Source organism: Schistocerca gregaria, chromosome 1 (assembly GCF_023897955.1).
Source record: "Schistocerca gregaria isolate iqSchGreg1 chromosome 1, iqSchGreg1.2, whole genome shotgun sequence".
NCBI classification, from domain to species: domain Eukaryota; kingdom Metazoa; phylum Arthropoda; class Insecta; order Orthoptera; family Acrididae; genus Schistocerca; species Schistocerca gregaria.
Window position 1 is genome coordinate 311101239 of NC_064920.1, and position 22216 is coordinate 311123454.

General features: G+C 45.3%; 1 protein-coding gene across 3 annotated transcripts in view; it reads left to right on the forward strand.

The window, feature by feature from the left end:
• Positions 1 to 22216, forward strand: part of LOC126343123 (serine proteinase stubble) — a 746947-nt gene that overhangs the window by 701875 nt on the left and 22856 nt on the right. For all 3 annotated transcript variants that reach the window (XM_050001914.1, XM_050001915.1, XM_050001916.1), the window contains 3 exons: positions 1376 to 1461; positions 7082 to 7188; positions 20148 to 20445. In XM_050001914.1, coding sequence (XP_049857871.1) covers positions 1376 to 1461; positions 7082 to 7188; positions 20148 to 20445 — 491 coding nt within the window. The remainder of the gene's footprint in view (positions 1 to 1375; positions 1462 to 7081; positions 7189 to 20147; positions 20446 to 22216) is intronic.

Genomic DNA, 22216 nt, shown 5'->3' on the forward strand with positions numbered 1-22216 from the left:
AGCGGCTACATTATTTAAAATAATGACTGTAGTACTGAGGATAGGTCACACTTTACATACTAAGGTAATAATTATTTAGTAAGTCCCATTTCAATTATCTTAATATTAGTAAACTTCGTGCAAAAGTGGGCATTTTAAAACAAGTGAAAAGATTGTGAAGTATATCTATGTACATGTCCTTTAATATATTCCCTTAATTGTGACAGTCTGTTAAATTTCTGTCATGCAGGTTATCCCTTTTTTGTACTTGAATCTCGCAAATTATTTTGAAACAACTTTTAGCATGTTCTACGATTTGTACTGTCAATATCATGTGATAATTTTCAGCTGTTTTTTTTTTCTGGTGATGGTTGTCAAAAGAGGTCATGAGGAAATGTACAGTTGCTATATAAAAAGGAGAGAAATTAACTCCAAAGAATAGTAAGTGGTCACTGAAGTCTTTGCACACCCTATATTAACATGTAGGGGTTATTTCCCCAATATCCGTGGGACGCAACAAGTGAACTCTGAGGCAGCGAAGGAGACACGGTGGGAGACTTGTCACGGTCACTCAGCCGACTTCTTCCCTCATCTTAGCTACAATGCATCAGCGCTGCATCTTGTTTTCGTCCTTGGAACGGTCGTAGTATACCGGCTGACAAAAAAAATGAAGCAGCACCATTGGTCTGAGATTATTCCGGGCGTCAAGGCGTGGGGAGCCATCGGGTGGGATTTCAGGACTCGGCAGGTATCGACTGAGGGAGTTCTGATGGCTCAACGGAATGTCGCGGACACCCTGCGTCTTTGTGTGTTTCTTCTTAAGCTGCAGTGGCGTGGTGACGTTTTTCTCCGGAAAATGCTCGCCCTAACGTGGCACGTGTCTCCTTGAACTGTCTGCATGATGTTGAGGCGCTCCCGTCGCCACCACCGATGTCCCAAGATCTGCCCCGTTAGGGACCAGTTAGGACGTCAACTCCCTCCCAGTGCCACGGGATGCAACGTCCCACTAATAAAGAGGACTCATACTTCCACGTTCCTTGTAAATATGATTCGATTTTGTAATCACATAACAACAAACAGCCTCTCAACCCATGAAGCTTCTTTCCTCTTCCTCCTCCGCTTCTTCTGTGGTCGAGCGGTTCTAGGCGCTTCAGTCCGGAACCACGCAGCTGCTACGGTCGCAGGTTCGAATCCTGCCTCGGGCATGGATGCGTGTGATGTCCTTAGGTTAGTTAGGTTTAAGTAGTTCTAAGTCTAGGGGACTGATGACCTCAGATGTTCAGTCCCATAGTGCTCAGAGCCATTTGAAGCTCCGTTTCTTGGCGCTTCACTCTCTTTGCCAGGCAGTGTGATAATGCTACGCAACCCGTGACCACGTGCTGGCCGTATGTTTCAGAGTGCGGCGTGCCCCCGCTGTTCCCGCGGCCCGAGATGCGCATCGTGGGTGGCAAGAACGCGCCTTTCGGCGGCTGGCCGTGGCAGGTAAGCTAATGTCTCTTCAGCCGTTTCCTGTAGTTCCCGATTTTGTCGAGTGTGTTTACACGAGCAATGTGTTGCCACTTGCATCGTGTTTTGAAACGGAAATGTAGGACAGGGAAGGGAAAGGAAAGGGTAGACGGGAAATCGTGACGGCTAGCCGCGTCATCACGAGTGACGTTTGTTTTATCGGACATGTTCAACAAAACAGACCCTACTCAGATATATACATTTCATATACATTTCGGAATTATCTTAATCCGCTTTTACCGTTCAATTAATAGCACCTTCCCAACTGCACCGCCCTCAGCCATTGGTTATAGCCTATTGCACACTTCAGAAATGTGAGAGGAAGCACATGAACTGTTTCTCTGCGAAAATTATACTTCTACAAAACATCTATGTCTGCTTGGAGAATAGGCTTAAACTATTCTACGAGGGCTTACTGAAAAGTAATGCCGTCGATTGTTTATATGAACGCTCTTATACATTGTTGAGGGTGTTTTTGTTCTGTTTTTGAAACTGTAAAAGTGAGCGATTTTTTTCACAAGACGCGTTTCGCTTTATTGAGCTACAGCATCATCAGTGGTCTGTCATTAAGTTATTTACATTTTGATTTGCTTTAAGATCGAAAAACTGTTCGTTAAGAAAATGTTGATTTGTACTTACAGTGATTTTCGTTTGTTTTCTTGCTTGCACAAAGTGTGCGGTGAAAATCATAAGAAATGCGTACTGCCGCAGAACAATTAAATATTAGACCAAAATTATCAGTGTCTAAAGCAGAAAAATATCAACGATGTGCTAACAGGCTGCATTTCTCGGTATTTGCGAGAAATCAAGCGAAAACCGCTGTCACTACAAATCAACATACTCTTAACGAACCCCTGTTGTTCCATTTTAAATCAAATCAAAATGTAAATAACTTAATTACAGACCACTGAGTGTGTTTTACCTCAATAAATCGAAACGCGCCTGGTGAAAAAAAAAAATCACGCATTGTTTAGTTGCAACGACAGAACAAAAATGCCCTCAAGAATTGTGAAGAAAATACTGACAATAAGGTCACGCAAGTGAAGAATTTTATATATTTGTAAATAAAATGAAGGTTATTAACATTTTACTTCTTGTAATTCTTCAGGCTTTCCCGGCGATCTAATGGCATCTTGGGTTGTCGGGTGTTGTGCCGGATACCAGCGTCGTACTTGCACTACGATGTTGATATCCGGCAGAACAGCCGCAACCCAAGTTGTCATTCTACTTCTTTATTAATAAAAAATTCTCGTGTCTCAATCCGCGTCAAGTGGTTAAATGCCCACGAGCTTCCGGCAGACACCTCCTCTGCCGTTGTCAAGTGGTTTATTGGTGTATGAATGCCGCTGCCGTACTTATACAGCCGCGCCGCAGCTGGTGATGTCACTAGAGCCCACTCGGGACCAACGAGTTATGGTGGCCCTGCAACGAACTTGTGACGTCACATTAATCGTCTTGTCCACCACACTCCGTGTAAGGCCCACGGGAAATCAATATTAAATTGAATAAAGGTCTTAATTTTGTCGTGTGCTATTGAGGACTTCCAAGCATTTCAACACGCGGCTAATAATTATTAAATTCGTTTGAAATAGTTACTCGCTTCCTGCCGGAGATGGCTGCTGGCAGTCGTAAGACCTGTGACGCGCGCACCCTGGCCTGCCTTTCTCGTGAGTCTCGTGCTTGTTTTGGTGGCGCGGCTGCCACGCCTGTTTCAGCTTCCCAATCACAGGATCCCAGGCCGTACTCAGCTGCAATACACCGTCTTTATTGAGGGTATTACCCGATATTTTGACCTCTATTTCCCCACTTATTACGCTATCTCCGGAGCCGTTGTTCCGTTCGATAACAGAAACATCGTCTACTGCAATTCATGTCCGTTTTCAAATGCATGCTGCGCTGCAGCTGCCGTATCGGGATTACGTAGACGGAAACACCTTTCATGTTCTATGCGGAGCTATTCAACAGTGCGGACAGTCCGACCGGCATAAAACTTCCCACACTCACGCTGTATTTTGTACATTCCAGGTGCTCTGAGGCCTACATCGTCTTTCACAGACTTCATTAGTTGCCGATCTTTGCTGCGGACCTGAAGACAGTTTCGATTTCATGTTTCTTCAGGAGCCGGCTAATCTTCCCTCTTATTGAGCCACGAAACGGTAAACGCAATCGTCTTCGTGTCTTCTTCGTAGGCCTTCTGCTTCCGCGGCTTAGATGAAACTCCTTGCCAAATTAATCTGTTGTTGAAATCGTTTTCCTTGAAAACTTCACGGAAGTGGCTCAGTTCCCCGGGCTGCTTTTTTTCCCTTTATTCTGCATGCCTATGTATGTCTGTGACTAGACGGCTCCGAACTGTAGAGTGTAACATGGCCGTGTGTAACTTAACTATGTCGGCGTGTGAGAAACAGCGTACTGTAATCGAGTTTAGGTTTCGAAGAGTTCGTCCACACGTCCAGCACGTTCTCCTTCAGCGTGACAGTGTCACACCACAAACGATCGCTGCGATATCTGCAACAATCCGCCTCCATTAAGTTCCATTCTTCCCCCATTCGATTTTCAGCTGTTCTCAGATCCTAAGCAACTCCTTCGAGGACATTTTAATTTGACAGTGATGAAGCGGCACAAACAGAGGTGTGGTTCAGGCTCCGACACTCTACTAAACGGTATCAACAAATTGGTCTCTCGTTGGGAGAACTGTGTTTGTCGCTAGGGTGACTATGTTGAGAGATAAATATGTAGACTTGGAGAATAAAGAAGTAGAATGTTGATTACAGTTGATTTATTCGAAAATCTTTAAGAGTTTTCGCATAAAAAATTCGAAGGCATTACTTTTTAGCGCGACCTGTATATCCATCGGTCACGCTCTTTCACTTTCAGTACCGTTATAAAAACATAAAGTCCAGCATAAAACTAAACATCATCAGCTTTTTTAAATGAATCTTCAGTCATCTTTGGAAAGCGTAGGCCTATTTTTTTTTATAGTGGACTGCAATTTGACGTTCAGTAGGCCTCAACAGGTCAAAACGTACGAAATGATGATATCATAACGTTATTCGAACAAGTGACACACCATATTTATAGTCTCGGATAGAGAAAGTACTTGCTAAGTAGTTACTTCTGCAAGAAAATCGAAGTTTTGAAGCTCCGTCCAAGGAAGACTGATTTTTTAACGAAGGTGGTGGTTCACAACCTATTCTCCAGGATTCTTTGTCACCCTAAGTTTAACAGAGCAGGAAGAGAATTTGCCAACGTCGGAATGTCACAAAATCATCAGTAAACTCAAATGCAAGGCGTCACAGGAAAGACGTTACATATAACGGAAAATTTTCTCCTGAAATTTCGATAGCGAATGTTCCCAAATGAGTTATTAAACACGTTTATTCCTATCACGTATTTTTACTTATTTGGTTGCCTCCCTAGCGGATATTCTCGCGCACCATCCACAAAAGGAAAAGAAGGAAAAAAAGGTCCCATAAGAACAAAAAAAAGAGAGAGTATCTTATGGGACACTGCTGTTTCTATTACCTGCAACGCACCGCTTGCTTGCAGTCCACATACGTAGGTGCAGATATGTGCTGTGCTTCCCTGTCTATCAGTACAATCGGTAGATTATCAAAACTGTCGTCAGATTCCATTGCGCCTTCGTTTCACGCCCAATTGGAATCGCTTTTGACATGACTGCTTTTGTCTAGTGTATCATTCACGGACTATGCAAATTCTTTATAAAGTGCAATGACTAGCCCCTTTCCCAGTAGGAAAATACCAAACAAATTACATTCCCTTCAAAAAGTTTACGTTCTACTGAAAAGAGCTCGTCTATCACAGTAGTCACGATTTCATATGGTTTCTTATGATTTTCATGGAGAAAAGTCACAGTTGTTTTAGATTTTCCAGCACTGGAATTTCTTTTCTTTTAAGGCATTTCCATTAGAGGCGAATGTGTCTTGGCTTCCTTCGATCTGAAAATCTGTTAAACCAGCAACTTGTAGGAAACCTTATAGTTTAGCGCGGAGTGAAATCTGCTGTCGAAATAGGAATGTTTTATATACACAGCATATTTCCGGAGTTGGAACTTACGTTAGGTGTAATGGAAAATCCTACGAGGAAAAGGGGGGGGGGGGTCGAACCACTGAATTGACCCGCCAAAACCCACACTATAATAACTATCTGGCGTATACTACAATGTTCTTGCGAAATTCTGATGATATAAGAGTCCGATTATATTTTAACAAAATACTGGCGTTACTCTGTATTTTTAAAGAGAGTAGTTTCTTGGAACTGGTGATCAGACTATAAGTTACCTGGAAAAGATGGAAACACACGTGGATCATGTGATGTCTGCATATAGACACCGCAGCCTACGGACAAAAGAAAACCAACATATGTATTTCACAATAAAGTACATACGGTATGTAGGCATAAAACTATCAGTAATTCGCTAGAGCGCTTCCTTACCACAACCGTAGTATGAACCCACGTTTTGGAACGTTATCGGTTATTCGTAAGTTACAAGGAAATAGGCAAGTTGCAACACATAAATGTTGAAACGTTTTCCTAGAGAGGCGTTTGGATGTCTTTTTGAAGAATCTTGCTTCAATACGTATTTTTCTTGGAGTAAAGTCGATCTTCCTCTTAAGCCAGAATTTACATAAGTTTTTCCATTTCTGTCGTTATATTGATGTATTTCTTCTTAGTTAACGAGAAGAAATTGTTGGTTGATGAGACCTGATTGTTCACAACAGGAGCGTCTGCGATGGTGTACTCAACGACGAACCTGGGTGCACGAATGGCAAAACGTCATTTTTTCGGATGAATCCAGGTTCTGTTTACAGCATCATGATGGTCGCATCCGTGTTTGGCGACATCGCGGTGAACGCACATTGGAAGCGTATATTCGTCATCGCCATACTGGCGTATCACCCGGCGTGATGGGATAGGGTGCCATTGGTTACACGTCTCGGTAACCTCTTGTTCGCATTGACGGCACTTTGAACAGAAGGCGTTACATTTCACATGTGTTACGACCCGTGGATCTATCCTTCATACGATCCCTGCGAAACCCTACATTCCAGCAGGATAGCGCACGGCCGCACGTTGCAGGTCCTGTGCGGGCCTTTCTGGATACAGAAAATGTTCGACTGCTGCCCTGGCCAGCACATTCTCCAGATCTGTCACCAACTGAAAACGTCTGGTCAATGGTGGCCGAGCAACTGGCTCGTCAGAATACGCCAGTCACTTCTCTTGATGAACTGTGGTATCGTGTTGAAGCTGCATGGGCAGCTGTAGCTGTACACGACATCCAAGCTCTGTTTGACTCAATGCCCAGGCGTATGAAACCCATTATTACGGCTAGAGGTCGTTGTTCTGGATACTGATTTCTTAGGATCTATGCACCCAAATTGCGTGAAAATGTAATCACATGTCAGTTCTAGTATAACTTATTTTCCAATGAATACCCGTTTATCATCTGCATTTCTTCTTGGTGTAGCAATTTTAATGGCCAGTAGTGTATATCATGTTAATGTACCCTAGCATCTTGTATTGTGGTAGCTATAAGCAAATCGCGTCGTCAACTCTTTAATACCGGCGGTTTCCGCAGGTTTCGGTGCGCCGGACGTCGTTCTTCGGCTTCTCGAGTACCCACCGCTGCGGCGGCGCGCTGCTCAACGAGAACTGGATCGCCACCGCTGGCCACTGCGTTGACGAGTGAGTACGCCACTTGGTTTCCTTCAGCTCTGAAATCTTAAGAACCCAGTTCGTCTTTCCCTGGATCTCTGCAGCTTCATTATCGTACTACAGTAAGACACTTTCCCCCCAGATACCAATAACACCCTAACGACATAAGCATTATCTAGATCTAGTTTCTCTCACCCGATGTGCTCTCTGCCAAAAACCATCATGTCTGACACCAGTGATTCCTAGTACACGAGTCCCCTGCTTACGGCACAAACTATTTCTGACAGGTTCTGACAAAACGTAAAGGAAACTCGCTACGATTGTTTGGTTCTTCCTCCTTCAGAACCGCGCCCCCCCCCCCCACCCCAATCCCACCGACAAAAAAGGTCAAATTAACAATTAATGACAAGGAGATTAATCCATATTGACAGCCCAAAAGAAAGAATCAATAGTTTTTTGGATGCATGGGCCCAAGGCTGCTACCAGTTTCTTGACGGAAGTCATTTTCCTGAGTCGGTTGTTTTTATTTCTCAAATAAACAATTTGTCATGCTCTTTCCATTAGCTCATTTCGCCCCCTTCGGCATTTTCAAACTATCATGTAGTAAAACAATATCAAAAGTTTCAGCAACTTCAAGAATATATAAAATAAAATGAGAAATTAACATAAAAAACCTCTACTGCTTGTGTCACAGTAAAAAGCTGTTGTCCCATAACATCTTATCTCCCACATATTAGCGGGGAGGAAGCTCCAGTTTTTTTTTCCTTTATTGTATTTCAATTCCACATCGGGGAGGGCTGGCAACAGCATCTGCGCTGCTCTTCAGCCGAAAGACATAGAACAAACAACAGGAAACGTTTAAAAATAACAAAGGAGAAAACATGGTGAACATTGATATAAAAAAGGGGAACATCATGGAAGACAACAGACAAAAAAGGGTCGACTGTAAAATGGAGATAAAAACCGTAAAAAAGTAGCGCACAAAAAAACCACACACGGGGACAATTAAAAGAACACAAGGCGCAGTATGACCGGAGCATAAAAGTATTGACGGATGGCGTAGCACATAACAAATACTGACAGTAACACTAAGTACAAAGCCAGCACACAATTAAAATCACACCTCTCGACGCACAGGAGAAACAGCACTAAACACAACACTGATGTGGCACTCTGACGATGAGTAAAACGGAGGATCTGCCAGGCGCAAGGAGACGAGGAAGAAGGGAGGGAGGGAAGCTCCAGCTAATGATGTCCTTAGTAAACGTTTCCATGATCATGGTTGCAACGGGCACAACTCGCATTACAGCACACCATTATCTAGCACAGCTCACTTTAAAGGCGTAAAAATATCAATTTAAATTGGTATTTCCATCAAATGACGTTACCAACTACTATCACAGATGTGAAATCCGTTCGCAAAATGCGAAAAATGCAACGCTGAACCGGGTTTTGTCGCTGTATCAGCGTACACCGCATTGAAATTCGTTAGTTTCCGGTCTCAAACTAAACTACACACGACATGGTCAACTTCTTAAAATCAAGATAAACTGTAATCCTACACTACAGCAAAATATCTGTTAGAATTGCCCCTTTGTTCTTCAATGTAGGAGTCCACGTCTGTTCGTTCTTTCAAATGGCTCTGAGCACTATGGGACTTAACTTCTGAGGTCATCAGTCCCCTTGAACTTAGAACTACTTAAACCTAACTAACCTAAGGACATCACACATATACATGCCCGAGGCAGGATTCGAACCTGCGACCGTAGCGGACGCGCGGTTCCAGACTGTAGCGCCTAGAACCGCTCGGCCACCCCGGCCGCCACGTCTTTTCGAGATCCAGCAAGAGGACATACAGTCCGCCACACGGAAACGTATCGCATTTACTCAGTCGATGATTTACAAAATCAACTGTCGCACGTGTGGTAATTTCTACATCGGACAGACGGACAGATGACTTAACAGGAGATTCATGAAACACATTTTTATTAACTATAGCAACACTTCGTCATTTAAGTCTCACCTGTATGGTAAGAGCCTTGTCCCTGAAGACGCTGACGCCGCTCCGCATATATTACATAAAATGGATAGGAGGAAATTTTTGGAAAAGATCGATATTTAGAAAATATTTTAAATGAATAGACAGAGTGAAAAATAGACGGTTTTCAGATAATTTTTGTACGACATGGAAACATGCAGCCTTTTCCCTTCTGTTTCGAATGGATTTTCTTACCTAATATTGTATAACACATAATTTTCTCCTTTTTTAATAGACCTTCCTGCCACAAAAAGCATAAGATATAGTTATTATAACTTTTATAATGGACATTCTAGCCACAAACAGTATATGATTCTTAGACATATGAGACGATTATCAGACGATACTTGTTTCAGTATATTCCTTGTTATTTTCAACACAATTTTAAGAGATCCCAATTTGCGAGATATCACGCAGCATTTACATGAAATGGTGTCTCTGGTTGTGGGAATATGGCACGCGGTCCCTCTTCGAGCTGGCAGAAGACTTGAAAGACACTTTCGATATATACGTGGATTGAAACGCTCTTGTACCTAATTAAATGACAGCGTTTATTGTATTTTGGCTGGTTCTTTGCCCCCCCCCCCCCCTCACACACACACACACACACACACACACACACACACACACACACACACACACACACACACACACATACGTAGTAAGGAACCTGTGCATTCCTGAGCCTGCCTGACGTTTTAAAACTTCACTTGCGTCTGGTATAACCATGTTTCGCTTAACGAGATTTTGTGCAAAAGTTTTAGATAAAGTATAATATGTGATACGTAGTAATGTCTTTGATCAAGTGTTTAGTTCTTTTCGTATAAGCTATCTTTTATATCGCTGACGACGCAGTCGCGCAGTTAAATTCGCTGACATGTATGCAATTTCACTGTAAGGCTTCGACCATGTCATGTCTAGTTTTCTTTAAAATGTGAAACTAACGGATTGTAAAGCGTTGTACACTGAGACAATGAAAAAACCAGCATAAGGGCTGCATATTTCTCATTTTGCATACGATATTCATATCTATGAGAACAAACTGTAATGTCACTTGACGGTAACACCAAATTAACTTCAGATTTTTCCTTTTTTAAAGTAAACTGCGCTAAATAGTGACGTACTGTATATGCAGGTTGTGATCGTTACCACCATGATCATAGGAGATATTTATTAAGGATGCCGTTTGATGGATCTTCCTGCCGGCCGCGGTGGTCTCGCGGTTCTAGGCGCGCAGTCCGGAACCGTGCGACTGCTACGGTCGCAGGTTCGAATCCTGCCTCGGGCATGGATGTGTGTGATGTCCTTAGGTTAGTTAGGTTTAAGTAGTTCTAAGTTCTAGGGGACTGATGACCACAGCAGTTGAGTCCCATAGTGCTCAGAGCCATTTGAACCATTTGATGGATCTTCCTCCTCACAAATTGTGGAAGATGCTATGTGACCACAGTTTTTCACTGTGACACAAATAGAGGAGGAGTGTATAAATATTAGGAACATTTTTTATTTTATTTTGTCCGTTCTTCAAGCTGCTTTAAATTCTGATCCTGTTTTATCACCAGGTAGCTTGAAAGTACCCAAGGGGGCGAAATTAGTTAATAACAAATGCATGAAGTAAAATAAAACATTCTACACCTGGAAATGACTTCAATCAAGAAAGAAAAAATCGTATGAGGCTGTTGGCTTGAAGACAAAGACCCTGTGGGAAAGGTTTTCTTTCTCCGCGCACAAACGTGCCTTTCCTCGCGGTGTGTGGAAGTCGTGTCTCGTTTACATCTTTTTCGTGTAGGTGGCTCCAATACGCGTGTGTGTGGTGTGGTTTCGTGTGTCATGTTTGTGTTGCACGATGATGAGAGAAGGGAGAGGGTACACCTCGATGCCGTCACATAGCCTACTCCTTTCGAATGGCGCCGAGCCTAACGTCCCCATCCGATGGCCGTGTCACCGTCAACTGGGTCTATGTGTCCCCGGTAAGATATTCGTAATTTAATCAAGCACACTGGTACAAAATCTGGTGGCCAGTAACTTTATCCTACCACATTTCCTTCACCTGACGGCCAAACACTGGCGGCGGAAATTTTTCCCACCTCCATAATTCGAACCGTCTACTCTCGAGTCGAACTCTGCTGCATAGGTTCGTGTCACCGACCTCGCTACAGAAAGGGGTCACTGGTAGCCAGATATGTGGAAAGTGTCGTGTCCGGCCCAGTCGTCTACTATAGGGTGCCTAGGAAGCTGTTTTCTCTGATAGCTAGACAACAATTCAAGCAAATCATATTAATGGAGCTTATTATAGTAAACTGAACTGACAACACTTAACTTTGCCTTTTTACAAAGAGGCACCGCAAACAATTGGTGACATGCTATCAATCAATGTCCTTCGATATATACAATTTCCATGCAAGCAGTTATCTGAGATCACAAGTCACGTCTAAATCGTTTGGATCACGACTCGCCTTCTAGTGCGGCTCTTCTAGTGCCCGTCATCTAGTGAGACTACAGCAAGTTTTTTTTTCTTTATTGGGTTTCGATTCCCCCTCAAGGGGGCGGGCTGGCAGCAGCTTATTACGCCGCTCTTCAGCCTACAGAATTTGTTTTAAAAAGATGAAGATAATAAATAATAAATGTTGGCAATAAAATCGGTACTTAATTGTAACATGGCGGAAAATTGTGGAACTTAAAACATAAAACAAAGGGCTGATGACGCTAATAAAATACACAGGAAGCAGAAAAATAATAGACAGACAATTAAAAAACACGGCGACAGTCTGGTTCCTCTTCGCAAGAGATATAAAATTCACACCCAGCGACAGCATGATTTCAGTTCGCAACACTTTGGAAAGACGCACAACACTGAACACTCACTTAAACATTGCACTAAAAAGTTGGCACAAATATAACGTACCCACAGCCGAGAGCAGGTGGGGGGAAACAGGACAGAAGATGGTAAAATAAAAAAGGGGGGAAGGAGAGGAAAAGCGAAGGGGGGAGGGGGGAAAGGAGCCAATGGAGGATGAGGATCCATAAGAGGGTTGGGGGGTGCTGAGCAGACGCGATAGGGAGTGAGGAAGGCAGAGGAGGGGAATACAAAAGGACTGGGGGGGGGGGGGGGGAGAACGGAGGTAGGGAGAGGTTAGGCGGTGAGAAAACACAGGATGGAAGGGGGAAGAGAGAGCCCAGGGAAAGGACGGAGGAAAGGAGGGGGGGGGGGTGAGGATCAGAATTGATAGGAGGGATAAATGGAGGGAGAGAGGGCATCATCCAGGAGGGGGAGTTGATTTAAGCCACTGTGGAAAGGAGATGAAGGGTGTAGAGATGGAGGGTATGGGGGACACAACAGTGAAGACGTGGCAGGGGGCGGGGATGGGAGAAGAGAGTAGCAACCGGGGGGGGGGGGGGGGGGGTGAGGGGGATCAAGACGGCAGGAGGTGTAGAGTATGTGGATATGTTCGAGGAATAGGAGCAGATGGGAGGTCATAGAGGATCCGTGTGGGGGACGAGAGGTGTATACAGAAGGCGAGGCAGAGTGCATGACGCTCAAGGATCTGGAGGGACTTATAGAATTTGGGAGTGGGGGGCAGATATCCAGGAGGAACTGGCATAACAGAGGATGGAAAAGATTAAGGATTTGTAGGTGTAGAGGATGATAGAGGGGTGCAACCCCCATGTTCGGCCAGAGAGGAGTTTGAGGAGTCAAGAGGTGGTTGTGGGCTTTGGATTGGATGGAGCGGATATGAGGGATCCAGGTGAGGTGATAGTCAATGGTGAGGCCAAGGTAGGTGAGGGTGGGGGTGAGGCGGACAGAACAGGCGCAGACGGTAAGGGAGAAATCCAGGAGCCGGAAGGAGCGAGTGGTACGACCTACGAAGATTGCCTGGGTCTTGGAAGGATTGATTTTTAGGAGCCACTGGTTACACCATGCCGCAAAAAGGTCAAGGTGATTCTGGAGAAGGCGTTGGGACCATTGGGGGGGTAGGAGCGAGGGCGAGGAATGCGGTGTCAAGAGGTGTACTGGAGTGGAGGGGGGGAGGGGGTGTTGGGGCATATCTGCCGTGTACAGGGGGGTAGAGGAGAGGGGAGAGGACAGAGCCCTGGGGCACACCTGCAAAGGGTTAGAAGGTGTGGTAATTGGCATTATGGATGGTAACATAGGAGGAGCGGCGGGAGAGGAAGGAGGCATTCAGACGGATGTAGTTGACAGGAACGGCGTAGGTTTGGAGTTTAACTACAGCTAGCGTGGAGCGGCGCTTATATTCTCTTCGTGCAGGGGCCGCTCCTGGCGTGGTGCGGTTCTAGTCAGCGTACTACTGGCTGACGTCGTCTCACTGCCTTCTCTGTTGTTACGTTCAGGCCGACGTGCCGGCGGTTGATTAGAGGCGGAACGACCACCAGATTACATCTGCGCTGTTCATGTTCACTGTTGTTACTAGGCCTAGTACGGTATATAAGAAGCCTGAACACCGTCAGATACTGAGCGTCCACTCTGAAGGAATTTCCTCTGTAGGGACCAACATGGGTTCCACAAACAATGATCGTGCGAAACACAGTTCGCTCAGTTCGTCCACGAGACACAGAAAGCAGTAGCCTAGATACAGGCGCCCAGGTAGTTGCCGCGTTGCTTGATTTCCGGAAGGCATTCGATATAGTTTCGCACTGCCGTCTAATATGGAAAATGCGAACATAAAGAACATTAAACCAACTGTATGACTGGATTGAACAGTTTCTAGCACGTCACTCTGAATGGAGAGAATTCTTTAGGTGTATAAGGAAGTTCGGGCGTGTCCCAGAGGAGTGTTCTAGGACAATTACTTTTCACAATTATATGTAAATAGCCTAGCAGATAACGTCGAAAGTTCCATAAGGTTTTCCGTGGATGATGCTGTTGTATGCGAAAAGTATACGAAAAGTGGTGACAGTAGAAGATTGTAGCGACATGCATGAAGACCTGTAGAGGTTTGACACTTGGTGCAGGGAGCAGCTCTGAATCTCAACATAAATGTAACGTGTTATAAGTACATAGACAGAAAGTCCCTGTGCTGTATGATTACACAACTGCAGAACAATTACTGGAAGCAGTTCCTTCCATAAAATATATAGAAGTATGCGTTCGGACGATTTGAAGTGGAACGACCAGATAAAATTAATCGCGAGTGAGACAGATGCCAGACAGATTAATTGAAAAATCCCCAGGAAATGTAGTCCATCAACAAAGCAGTAGCTTAAAAACATTCTTTCATCCAGTATTTGAATACTGCTCGTCAGTTATGGGATCCGTATCGCACAGGACTGATAGAGCAGACAGAGAAGATCCAAGGAAGAGCAGCGCATTTCGTTATCGGTTCATTTAGAAAGCACGAAAGCGTCACAGAGATGATGAACCAACTACAGTGGCAGACACTGCAAAACGGGCGTTCTGCGTCACGGTGTGGTTTACTGTTAAAGTTCCGACAGCGCACATTCCTACAACAGGTGTCAATAAATATATTGCTTCCTCCTACGTATGTCCCACCTAAATGCCATGAAAATAAAATTAGAGAGATTCGAGCTCACACAGATAAAAACCAACAATTGTTTCCCCCGCGAACTATTCGGTACTGGAACAGGAAATGCGGAAGTGACAGAGATACATGAAAATAAAATCAGAGAGATTCGAGTTCACACGGATCTAATCATTCATGGTGGTGTCTGTTTGTTCTATATCGTGTCTCCCTACCACTTTCGCGCAACGACGCTCTGAGCGTGTTTTTTAGGGAATTGACTAGTTTGAACCTGGGACCTGTTGCTGGTAAGGAGACGCCAGACCACACACGACATGTAGAATTCAGAAGAGTTCAGTGAGACTAGCGATGATATAACCAAATACTTAATGATTTCAGCGTCAGCTCCACTGCACTCCCTGTAAAAGAATCTTAATACTAACTAAATTTAGTGGAAGGGGTTCAAGGCTTTCCTATTTTTAGTTAGCTGGTAAAATAACGTCGAAAAAGCAGTTAAGTTTACCATTGGAAATTTTATTCTACTCACAAAACATCGTTTATAAATTGCACTATTGATAAAAGGAAATGTTTTAATACAGGATGGTAAAAACCAACTGCGTTCAACCAAAATGTGAACAAATATTCCCTGAATGGGTTTCCAAGTTCTACAATGGATCTAAGGATGACCTATGCCATATCACATCTATAATCTAGTTTTAAATTAAGTTTCAGAAAAGAGAAAACTATCAAAATTGTCTACAGTGACCCTCAATTATCTTTAATTACTTATCTAACTTGTCGTAAATTACAGTGGCTGATGTGGCATCTCAATAATTATATAACAAAGAAATCATCACGTTTCAGATTTTTACTTCAAGTGGCAAATGTGAACACCATGAGCTTTAATTAACGATCGACACTAGTATTACGCAAAAAAGGGGGTATAACAGATGAGACTTCTGCAGTTCTGAGTGAAGCCTTATGCGCTCAAAAATGCGGCATCGGGTGCGTTCATTACCATGTCGGTGTTTAGGCAGCGTCAGGCCGGCAGCGGCCGGCGTAGCAGCCATTCAGCTCGCTGTCTCGGAACTAACTCACCTCTCCTAACTTCTCCTTACTACCATTTACCGAAGTTGGTTAAAAAAAAACTATCTGGCTGTGTTTTCATCTGACCAATCAGGGTCTCAATGTTAACCTTAAGCTCCGCTTACAAAAATTCTGTCTATCCAATGAGAAACGTTATACTTTTCGTGGTGGGGCAATGTTTTTAAAGTTTGCAGCGTAACAGAGACGCGAAAAAGTCTCACACTAAAACTCGCAGCTGGTGTAGTCCTTTTAGCGTTATCGTAAGATCTATACTGTTCTCCTGGAGGGCTCTATCTTTTAACATGGGCTGGGGGTGGTCCTAACGTAACAGAGACACGAAAAAGTCTCACGCTAAAACTTGCGGTTGGTAGTGGCCCTTTTTGTGTTATCGTAAGATCTATACTGTTTTTCTGGAGGGCTCTAGCTTTTAACATGGGCTGGAGGGTGGTCCTTGACGTACCTGAGACGCAAAAACGTGCGGGTTGTGTGGCCCTACTGGTTAGCTGGCGCCGTAGGTGTCCAGTCCGTCCCTTATCGTAGGGCCTTTTAGCTTAACACGGTTCCGCTCTCGGCTTCTGTTCTCGTTTCTCCCCTCAGAACTGCGTCTGTCTCATGGTGGGAAGGTATGACATGCATTTAGGCATTCTTGTGTTAGTCTGTGGTATTCCATTTGCTCACTCGTTACTCATATTACTTTGGTTAATTTAATGTCACGATTTATTCGGAGCTATGTGAAATACCACTGGATTTGCTTATCATGTCAGGGTTTTCATGGAAGGTGTTGGATTTGCCTGACACCTTACACGGATACTCACCAACAATTGTTTTCCCGCGAACTATTCGGTAATGGAACAGGAAATGGGGAAGTGACAGTGATACACAAAGTACCCTCCACCAGACACCGCTAAGTGGCTTGCAGAGTATAAATGTAGATGTAGATGAACACAGAGAGGCTGCGTACTCGTGAGAGACAATGTTATCATCAAATGACAAAGTCTAAAAGGGGTTTCATTTGGCCGGCTAGTCAAATGGTGAAGTATCCAGATTTGGCGGGCACTCGGATTTGACAGTGACCCGATATGGAGCTGCAAGGGAAAGTGAGTACAGACATACTCGTCGTCCAGGAGCTGGTCGACCACCGTGTGACCGTCCCAAGTGAGGGAAGTTGTACTGTGCACCAATGACATTGTAACCCTTTCACATCTATACCTGCAATCCGAGAACAAGAAATGGTTTCTCTGCAACATTCTGTCCTCCCGCACCTTTTGTCAGCAGATGGACAGTAATAATTAAAGTCCCGTGCGTAATCTGCCGCTACCGTCGCAGCACAAACACTTGTGTCTGGAGTGGTGCCGCGACTGTGAAGCATGGACCGCTGATTATGGGTTGAGTTGTTTGGGGAAGGAGACCAGGCAGCGAGGTCATCGGTCTCATCGGATTAGGCAAGGACGGGAAGGAAGTCGGCCGTGCCCTTTGAAAGGAACCATCCCGGCATTTGCCTGGAGCGATTTAGGAAAATCACGGAAAACCTAAGTCAGGATGGCCGGACGTGGGATTGAACCGTCGTCCTCCCGAATGCGAGTCCGCTGATTATGTCTATAATAATACTTTCGTGCAGTCTGCTGAGGAAAGAATCGAACACTTACGTGGAGACAAAGACTTTTTGTAACGTTCTTTGTGTACGTATCGGTATTCCAGATTTTCCTCGGAACATCCAGCGAGAGTATTTTTATTGAAAAAGTGAAATAGTCTATGCTTACGTTAAAATCGTTTGTTTTATCATGAATACCTGGCTAATTTCCGAAAACCACCAACATAAATGTAGACTGATGCTTAAACTATAATCTCTGTATGTGCTAATGTGTAGGAGTAAAAGAATTAAAATTCGCTTAAAATGTATGCTTAGAAATATACAGTTTGCCAACAGCAAAAATTATTGTCTCTATTTTGGAATTTTTTGACATCTGCTGTTTCTCTTAAGAAATATACACACTAGAAATTCGGTAAAATTTATAAACTTCGTCTGACCTTCATGAACGCGTCACAAAAAATGCGTAGCAGTTTTTATGACCTAGCCTCTCAAGTTTCATTTTCTCAGGACAACGTGCATTAGTTTTGCTTGTGTTTCGATACCCCTCTTATATCGCATGCGCCAGCAGCCGCAAATGTGGAGCGGGTTGCCTATCTCGCGTAAGGGCAGAGATCCGTAAATGAGTGAATCTGTGCTGGCACATCTTTAAAGCACCCAGCAAAGGCGCTGGAGTCGCACCCAGGGTGTGCCGAAATGAAGGGTGGGGATGGGGGTGGGTGTCTCAGAGAGACTCTTTGCCATTTCATTCACGTGTCTGTCAATCAACGAAGCATGACCCGCCACAGGAGTGCGCGAAAAAGGAAGGGATGAAAAAAGCATAAATATGGTATTGTGCTTCGGATCACGTTTAAATTTCATAAAATGGTTTTGAACAGGCTCTAGGGGCCCGCGCTGTACATGAGAGCAAACATTGCAGTCACGCTACACTCCAAAGGGGTGAGATTACACTCAAGAGGACTGTAGCTCGCGATGATCGTAGAAAGGGGTTGAATCATCCGGGGAGGGAGGGAAGGGGGGGTCAGCAATGTCACAATTTGTACAGAACGTTATCCCGTTGTCCATCGCCCTGCGAACGGTCTTTTTCGAGCCTCTGTTATGCCACCTCCTGAGTGTCGATTCTGAGCGGGTGGAAATGCCTTTCAAAGAATGTACACCCAATTTAAGGTGGAGATGGAAGATCTTTGGCAGTACAGGTTTCCGTGATTGAAAGTGGTAGTGTTTCTCCGTACCAGTGTTTTAGCTCCACATTTAAGAGAGCAGTGAGCTGGAACACCGTGATCATGTAGCTGCCACCTTACCCTTCGTACCACCAAAGGCACGTCTCCAGCAGAGGGAGGAGGGTCAACTGCGGGAAGTGCAGATATACTTCGCCAGTGACACTCTGCGGACGGATGACTGGTACCGGACACAGTCACCAGTAATCCGCGCGCACGAGGTAAATCCCCAAGTAATGGATGGTTACAATTAAAGTGTAGCTACTCACGGAGGGCCAGAGTGGGCTGTAATTATCGTATGGCACCGTAGTAAATATGCTAAAGCGTTAATGCGCAGCAGATTTACGCTGAAAAAACCGTTAGTTCCACACGCGGCCACCAGATGCAAATCTGGCGCGGTACACTGTTTGTATGACGGTATGACATCCACGCTATCATTTGACAAGCTGTAACATGAGTGAACAGTATAGCTCTTGAGAAGAGAGACCGTGCGCTGTTAGGGAACTGTTTTATGTGAGCGGCAGCAATTACAGCGCTCTATTGATAGAGTATCGCCTACTGTAAGGTCTGAGGAAAGACGACATGATGTCATTAAATGGTTTGAAGATGATGATGATGATGATGATGATGATGATGATGATAATGAAACTGGAAAACACGGGTGAGTTTGGTGTGGCACGTGGAAGAGGAAGACGTTCTACCCTGGTGGAAGTTATTGACAAGGTGACTGTTACTGTAACCGACAATGTAGTACGTGCTTCGGGTAATGCCAGTGCTCGTGCAGTATCGCCAGAATTGTCCACCCCACAGTCAACAGCACGGAAAGTCTTGCAGTCTGTTTTACACTGATCTGCTTAATGCAACCTTCGACAAACGTATTATCTTCAAACCTTTCCTATATGCCAGAATGAGATTTTCACTCTGCAGCGGAGTGTGCGCTGATATGAAATTTCCTGTCAGATTAAAACTGTGTGCCAGGCCGAGACTCGAACTCGGGAAATTTGCCTTTCGCGGGCAAGTACTCTAGCAACTGAGCTACCCAAGCGCGAATCACGCCCCGTCCTCACAGCTTTGCTTCCGGCAGTACCTCGTCTCCTACTTCCCAAACTTCACAGAAGCTCTCCTGCGAACATTGCAAAACTCTCACTCATTCTAGAAACATCACCCAGGCTGTGGCTAAGCCATGTCTCGGCAATATCCTTTCTTCCAGGAGTGCTAGTTCTGCAAGGTTCGCAGGAGAGCTTCTGTTAAATTTGGAAGGTAGGAGACGAGGTACTGGCGGAATTAAAGCTGTGAGGACGGGGCGTGAGTCGTAATTGGGCAGCTCCGTTGGTAGAGCACTTGCCCGCGAAAGGCAAAGGTCCCGAGTTCGAGTCTCGGTCCCGGACACAGTTTTAATCTGCCAGGAAGTTTCATATCAGCGCACACTCCGCTGCAGAGTGAAAATCTCATTCTATAAACTTCCTTGCTCCTCATCCACTCACAAGCCGTTTCCTGCAGTTTGCCCTTATTCAGCAAACTCACGATGCCGTAGCGGGCGGGCCGTACGTGGTCGAATGAGACCGTGTGCTCTTGTGTGCGCGCAGCCTGCTGACGTCGCAGATCCGCGTGCGCGTGGGCGAGTACGACTTCTCGAGCGTGCAGGAGCCACTGCCGTTCGTGGAACGCGGCGTGGCGCGCAAGGTGGTGCACCCGCGCTACAACTTCTTCACGTACGAACACGACCTGGCGCTCGTGCAGCTGGAGCGGGCGCTCGAGTTCGCGCCGCACATCGCGCCCATCTGCCTGCCCGCCACCGACGACCTGCTCGTCGGCGAGAACGCCACCGTCACCGGCTGGGGCCGCCTCAGCGAGGGCGGGACGCTGCCCTCCGTCCTCCAGGAGGTACGGCGCTCGCGCTTCCCGCCTAACACTGCACACTGTACGCTAGCGTAAACAAATAAAAATCCCATATCCAAGTCCTCATATTCGCTACGCCACCGCAGAATGTATGGCAGGTAATCTCTACCATTCACTTCTCACAAGGGAACCTCCCCATTACACACCCCTCAGATTTACACTACTGGCCGTTAAAATTGCTACACCACGAAGATGACGTGATACAGACGCGAAATTTAGCCGACAGGAAGAAGATCCTGTGATATGCAAATGATTAGCTTTTCAGAGAATTCACACAAGGTTGGCGCCTGTGGCGACACCTACAACATGCTGACATGAGCAAAGTTTCCAACAGATTTCTCATACACAAACGGCAGTTGACCGGCGTTGCCTGGTGAAACGTTGTTGTGATGCCTCGTGTAAGGGGGAGAAATGCGTACCATCACGTTTCCGACTTTGATAAAGGTCGGATTGTAGCCTATCGCGATTGCGGTTTATCGTATCGCGACACAGCTGCTCGCGTTGGTCGAGATCCAATCACTGTTAGCAGAATATGGAATCGGTGGATTCAGGAGGGTAATACGGAACGCCGTGCTGGATCCCAATGGCCTCGTACCACTAGCAGTCGAGATGACAGGCATCTTATCCACATGGCTGTAACAATCGTGCAGCCACGTCTCGATCCCTGAGTCAACAGATGGGGACGTTTGCAAGACAACAACCATCTGCACGATCAGTTCGGCGACGTTTGCAGCAGCATGGACTATCAGCTCAGAGACCATGGCTGCGGTTACCCTTGACGCTGCATCACAAACAGGAGCGTCTGCGATGGTGTACTCAACGACGAACCTGGGTGCACGAATGGCAAAACGTCATTTTTTCGGATGAATCCAGGTTCTGTTTACAGCATCATTATGGTCGCATCCGTGTTTGGCGACATCGCGGTGAACGCACATTGGAAGCGTGTATTCGTCATCGCCATACTGGCGTATCGCCCGGCGTGATGGGATGGGGTGCCATTGGTTACACGTCTCGGTAACCTCTTGTTCGCATTGACGGCACTTTGAACAGTAGGCGTTACATTTCAGATGTGTTACGACCCGTGGATCTACCCTTCATACGATCCCTGCGAAACCCTACGTTTCAGCAGGATAGCGCACGACCGCACGTTGCAGGTCCTGTGCGGGCCTTTCTGGATACAGAAAATGTTCGACTGCTGCCCTGGCCAGCACATTCTCCAGATCTCTCACCAATTGAAAACGTCTGGTCAATGGTGACCGAGCAACTAGCTCGTCACAATACGCCAGTCACTTCTCTTGATGAACTATGGTATCGTGTTGAAGCTGCATGGGCACGCCATCCAAGCTCTGTTTGACTCAATGCCCAGGCGTATCAAACCCGTTATTACGGCCAGAGGTGGTTGTTCTGGGTACTGATTTCTCAGGATCTATGTGCCCAAATTGCGTGAAAATGTAATCACATGTCAGTTCTAGTATAATATATTTTTCCAATCAATACCCGATTATCATCTGCATTTCTTCTTGGTGTAGCAAATTAAATGGCCCGTAGTGTAGTTATAAGTTGGCACAGTGGATAGGCCTTGAAAAACTGAACACGGATCAATCGAGAAAACAAGAAGTTGTGTGGCCCTATGAAAAAAATAAGCAAAATATACAAACTGAGTAGTCCATGCGCAAGATAGGCAACATCCGTGGTCCCGTAGTTAGCGTGAGCAGCTGCGGAACGAGAGAATATGTGGTTCAAGTCTTCCCTCGAG